The sequence below is a fragment of the Macrotis lagotis genome, chromosome 5, assembly GCF_037893015.1.
Source record: "Macrotis lagotis isolate mMagLag1 chromosome 5, bilby.v1.9.chrom.fasta, whole genome shotgun sequence".
NCBI lineage: Eukaryota > Metazoa > Chordata > Mammalia > Peramelemorphia > Peramelidae > Macrotis > Macrotis lagotis.
This window is the reverse complement of record NC_133662.1, coordinates 120428361-120434232: the sequence shown is the minus strand read 5'-3', so window position 1 is coordinate 120434232 and position 5872 is coordinate 120428361. Positions and strand designations below refer to the sequence as shown.

At 38.3% G+C, this 5872-nt stretch overlaps 1 protein-coding gene across 1 annotated transcript; it reads right to left on the bottom strand.

Moving 5' to 3' along the window:
• Positions 1–1261: 1261 nt before the first annotated feature.
• On the bottom strand, positions 1262–4730 carry LOC141487845 (calcium homeostasis modulator protein 6-like). Its single transcript, XM_074187412.1, has 2 exons — positions 3917–4730; positions 1262–1926 (listed from the first exon to the last, which is right to left on the bottom strand). The coding sequence occupies exons 1-2, from the start codon at positions 4463–4465 to the stop codon at positions 1660–1662; spliced, it is 816 nt and encodes a 271-aa protein (XP_074043513.1). The 5' UTR covers positions 4466–4730; the 3' UTR covers positions 1262–1659.
• Between the last annotated feature and the right edge of the window lie 1142 nt (positions 4731–5872).

The following is a 5872-nucleotide window of genomic DNA, read 5'->3' as shown; positions in this document are numbered from 1 at the left end:
TAGAACCACTAAAGTGATTTTCCTAAAGTGAAGTATGAGTGCTACCATCATACACACACACACACACACACACACACACACCCCAACAGCCTAAATCAAAGAACTCTAGGGGTTTCTTATCATCTCAAAGATCAAAATAAAGGCTACTATTTGACACTGAAGACAGAAGTAGGCACAATGACTAGAGTACCAGAGTGCTCAGGAAGATTTTAGATCAAACCTGACCCCAGACACTTACTGACTGTGTGGCCATGGGCAAGTTGATTCACCCAATTCGCCTTATTTCCTCACTTGTAAATTGAACTGAAGAGAGAAATGACTAAGAACTCTAGGATCTCAGCCAAAAAAATCCCCATAAGGAGATCATGAAGATTCAGTCATGACAAGATGATTAAACAATAATAACAATTTTTTGGCATTTAAAACCATCAGTAAAGTGGCCACTTCTTAGTCTTGTAATCATCTTAATTTACTCATCCTCCATTAATTCTACCACCAGCCTACTTGCCAATCCCCATGGAATCAATCTCCCATCTCCTTGCCTTTTGCATTGGCTGATTATCTCCTTTGAGTGGAATGGATGCACTAGAGTTTATTAAGTTGGGATGTCTGTATGATGGGGGCATAGTCACACCTACGCTTTAGCAAAATAGTTTTTCACCTCACTTCCAATTCTTATTTCCTGAATTTCTATAAGACTCACCTCAAACCCCAGGTTTGTAGGATGCAGTTCTCTGTCTCCTCTGTTGCTCATGTTATTTTCTCTGTCATCCATTCCACACATACCTTGTATATACCTCATTCTTGATTATAATGGCAAGCTCCTTTAGGAAAAGGTTTTTTCCCTCTGTTATTGATCTCCCAAGTGTTTAACACTATCTTTGTTGTATGGTATTTTGCTGTTGTTGTTCAGTTATTTTCAGTAATATCCAAATCTTCCTGATGGTATTTGAGATTTTCTAGACAAAGAGAATGGAATGCTTTGCCATTTCCATTTTCAGGTCACTTTTTATATGAGAGACGGGGGGTTACAGGGTCAAGTGACTTGTCTGGGGCATCCCAGGGAGAAAGTTTGAGACACAGTTTAAATGCAGGAAGTTGAGTCCAGTACTCTACCCACTGGGTCACTCAGTTGCTTTGCATGGTGTTTAATCAATGTCCATTGACTGAATTCAAATGCTATCCAGTCTAATCTCTGTGGTTTATAGTACAAGTATTGTTTTCCTTCAGTTTGTAGTCAAGGAAACTAACCTTAGTGAAGTTAAATGATTTGTCCATGGTAGCACAACTTCTTAATTTTAAAGTCAAATTTCAAAAATTCTGGCCTTCAGTTTCCCCACCTATGAATGAAGAAGTCAGAGTAGACAGCTTCTCATGTCCCTTACAGTTTACATATTTTATGATTCAATGAAACAACAAAGATACTGTCACCCAAATTATGGTAGAATTTCAAGCCTGTTTATTGGCAAAATTAGTAATTATATAAAAGGAAGCAGAAATAGAAAATATTTTCTACATGCATTTGCTGTTTTACATATAACATTATACTGTAATATATGTTTATTTATTATTATATTACTTGAATTGTATTGGTACCATCAAGTGAAGCTACAAAAATTAAGAGGATTTCCAACAGTTAAGTTTTACTGATAACATTTTCTAATTCTCTGACTCCTGTAGTATACTGTCACATTGAAGTCCAGAACTGGATATAGGCAGCAATGACATCTCATCAGAAATTAATGAAATTGAAATTCTGTTCCCCTTAGCATTTTTTGATTCTTTATTCATCATCTCTCTTTCCTTTAGATAATCTAACTTTTGGCGTTCAAAACATTGATGATTAACTGAAGATATACGGGCAGTGATGATCCAGGAAATCGCAACAACAAACAAAACAAGAGCTATCAGGCTGCAACCCAATATCTGCAAGAGACAGTACAAAATGAGTTACAATTTAATTTTAAAAGAAATAAAAAATTAATCCTTTCTGAAAAGTTTGCTGTTCACAAGGATGAAGAACTCACAGTGGAAAGCAACTTTGAGTATAACAAATATGCTGAGACTTTTGGCCACACTTAACAGCTAACTTAACATCAGACAACTCAGATAGGAGAGAAGTCTTACATTCCTGTAGATGGTATGGCCTCCTCCTGCAGCAAATAATTTATACAACATCAGAATGCAACCTCTGAGAGTTTTCATTCTAGCCCATATGGAAAAATTAATGTGCCTTCTATCTCTCACCTTGTACCTAGGATGTTCTCCTTCCTCATTCGACATTTGAAATCTCTGACTATAGAATCTCTACGAAGTCTTGGAACATCACTGAAATGTCAATGATCTTCAACAAAACGATGTGTATCATTTATTGTAAGACACCTTTCTGGATTCCCTCATTGGGTATCCCACCCCAAATTCTTGGCATTTATTTTGTTACAAAATAAATTTATATAAAAATTTGTATTTTGTACAAAACTTTGTATAAAAATTATTTGTTTTTATTTGTATACAATTTGTATAAAAACTTTATTTTTTTAGGGTTTTTTTGCAAGGCAAATGGAGTTAAGTGGCTTGCCCAAGGCCACACAGCTAGGTAATTATTAAGTGTCTGAGACTGGATTTGAGCCCAGGTACTCCTGACTCCAAGGCCAGTGCTTTATCCACTATGCCACCTAGCCACCCCTAAGACTGTTTATTTGTTTAAAAACTGTTTCTCCCTTGAATAGTGGAAGGTCCACAGGACAAATTCTTCCTTATCTCTAGCTCTTAACAGTGACTGTCACAAAGCCAGCGTGTAATAAATTATTCTTAAATTAAATCAGAGAAGCTAGAGAACAGCCTTGCCATCATTCACAGGAGACTTCTTTTACTGGGGGAGTCATTCATATTTCCAGGAAAGTCGAAGCGCTAGGGAAAGAACCCAAAGCATATTCACTTAAAGGGAAGCTTTCATGTCCCCACTAAAAACCTACCTTTTATTGGAAGCCTGCCCTAACCCATTTTAATTCCAGTGTTTTCTATGTTTTGTTTCCAAATTATCCTGTATATCACATGCTTTATACATAGATGTTCGTATGCCATCTCTGGCATTAGACTGAACTGCTAGAGGGATGGGATGGTTTTTTGCCTCTCTTTTTACCCCATGTTTAATAAAATGTCTGATACATAGAATTCACTTAAATAAAGTTATTTGGAAGATGGTCCATTGATGAACAGATAAATTTAATGGGTCTCATTTTGCATCCCAGACAGGGTAGGTTGCCCAGTATAGAAGAACCCTAAGATTGTTCTTCCTGCCATTTAGTGCGATCATATCTCTATATGTTGGAAGATTCTAGATATGAGAGAAAGTAATTTTTTCATCTCTTTCATTTTGCAAGAGAACTTAAATTCCCCATACTCCTGGGCCATGTATTCAGACTTACTGAATCACGAGCACTGATGATGCCTGGGAAAGGACAGAACAAGGAGGAGAATAGAGAGTCTGGGGTCTCCTGAAAGTGAAGTCTAGAAGGGGAATAAGACACAAGCACAGATGACTGTAAGACACAAAATAATCCATGAAACCTTTATCTGATAGCAGGTCAAACCAAGCCTGAGGGGGCAGTTTCCTATTTGAGAAAAAGACCCTTTGCTCATTCAATGACCATTCAACAAACCTACTATTGGCCAGGCTGCCTTCCAGAGAAAACAAACTGGCTTCTAAGACTTCCAAGGACTTCTTGGAAGGGTGCAGGTTTCTATTTTACCTTTATGCATGTTAGGTGAATTTCTCTAAATTTCCTTCTTCCTCTCTTCTGTCTTTCCATCTCCTCTCTCCAGTCCTCCCCCAACCCTACCCTCTAGTCTGATTTTGGTTTCTAGGACCTCTCCACTTTCTTCTCATTGACATGAAACCATGAGGAGTCTTTACCTGAACAATTGCCTTGAGATCCTGGAAGAACTCCTGAAACTGCAGTGGCTTCTCCTTCTGACAGGGCACCAATGGCAGCTGCTGGGTACAATTGGTCTCCTGACCCGGGCATAACTGTCTAGATACCCACAGACTTGCACTGAATGCACATTCATAGTAATCACCCTCCATTAATGCTACAGAGATCCAGAAGAAGGTTGCCACCAGAATGGGCCAGATGCTCCGCAGTTTCCTGATGTACCTGTTCCAGGCAATTTTACTGCCCTCATCTTTGACTTGGCTAGGAGTGTAGTACCCTATCATGAACCACTGAGCCTGTTCATTAAATGCACATCCCAATAAGAGGATCAGCAGGGGTGAAACGATGAGGTAGAAGATGGAATGAAGAAGGTTTAGCTTCCTGGTGCAGGGGCATGGGAAGCATTTGTTGGTAAAGTTCCATTCCCTGACACCTGACAGCAGACTCAACAAGCTAGTACCTGATAAAGGCTGGCATTTTTTAAATGGATTTAAAACACAAAAGAAGATCAGCTTCTTCAACATCTCCATGGTCTCCTTCCTCCCTTCTCTTTCTTCTTCCTAGACCTAGACCTGGAGAACAACTGCAGGCAATAGCTAATGTCTCTGCCTAGTATTCTCAGATGCATGTTTACTTTACTCAGGATGGCAAGAAAGGATGCGGGTGGGGTGTGAAATGGTTTTTCTGTTGATATGTATACATAGAGCAATTGAATTATTATGAAACTTTTGAGATTTGCTTTTTAATATGGTAACCCAGCAGAATTTTAAATCAGCCCAGGTCCAAGAGAATAGAAGCAATCATGTTGATGCACCTTTCTCATAGAAGTACAGACTTCCCACTTTTTTATGAAGATAATTTAAAATCATCTCATCCACTCCTTCAGGTACTCCTCCCATACTTTTCTCCCAAGCAAACCTAATTACTCCAGATAACCCTGACTTCATACCAAATGTCAAACTCATCCACCTCTTTGAGTCTTATTTTCCTTTCCTTTTTTTTTTGAAAGAGAGAAGTTGGACTATTTAAGATTTGCTGCTGTCTAGGACCTAGGTCATCACCTCCTCATTTTAGATAGGACACTGATATAAATAATCTCTAAATCCAACTTTAATTCCAATATTCTATCACTTACTTTCCAGTTGCCTCACACTTTCGATGTTTTTATTATACCAGAGAGGGCACTTTTCTATTTTTTGACACAAAACTCTCTCTTCTGACTCCATGCCTTTGCACTAACTAATTGGTTTATATTTTATTGATCAAAACATAAATTTCTTGGGCCTCACATTACATCTCAGACAAAGTAGATGTTAGAAGAACACTAGGATTGCTCTTCTAGCCCTATACAGAGATCAATTCTTTGTATATTGGAAGATTCTATATAGGAGTGAAAAAAATTCTTTCATCTATTTTTTTTCCTGCAAAAGAGCTTAAATTCCAATTATTCATCAACCATTTATTTAGACTTACTGAATCAATAGTGTTGATGGTGCATGGGGAAGGACAGGACAAGGAGGAGAGTAAAGAGAGACTGGGCTCTCCTGCAGCTGAAGTCAATGAGGGGAATAAGACACAAACACAAATGACTCTAAGACATAAAAAAAAAATCAAGAAACTTGCATTTCCGAGCAGGTCTAACCAAGTCTGAGGGGGGGAATGTTTCTGTCTGAGAAAGGGATCATTGATTCATTAAGTAAACCTTTAGTAAGTACTCTCTATACTAGGCCTTTCTGAAATACTTGTCCTTTAAGTTGGACTCTTTGGAGGCACACAGAATTCTAAGTCACTTTCATATGTTCCAGATGAAACTTTCTAGACAACCTGCCTCATCTTTTCTGACTTTCCATCTCCTCTCTCCAGTCCTTTCCCAGCCCTGTCCTTAACCTGGCTTTTGTGACTAGGACATCTCCATTTTCTTGTCATTGAGCTGAAAT

Excerpts from the sequence above, each read along its gene's own strand:
- LOC141487845 (XM_074187412.1), bottom strand. The coding sequence starts at position 4,465 with ATGGAGATGTTGAAGAAGCTGATCTTCTTTTGTGTTTTAAATCCATTT. Across the intron at positions 1,927-3,916 it reads ATCTCAAGGCAATTGTTCAG|ATATTGGGTTGCAGCCTGAT; the intron begins GTAAAGACTCCT and ends TGTCTCTTGCAG.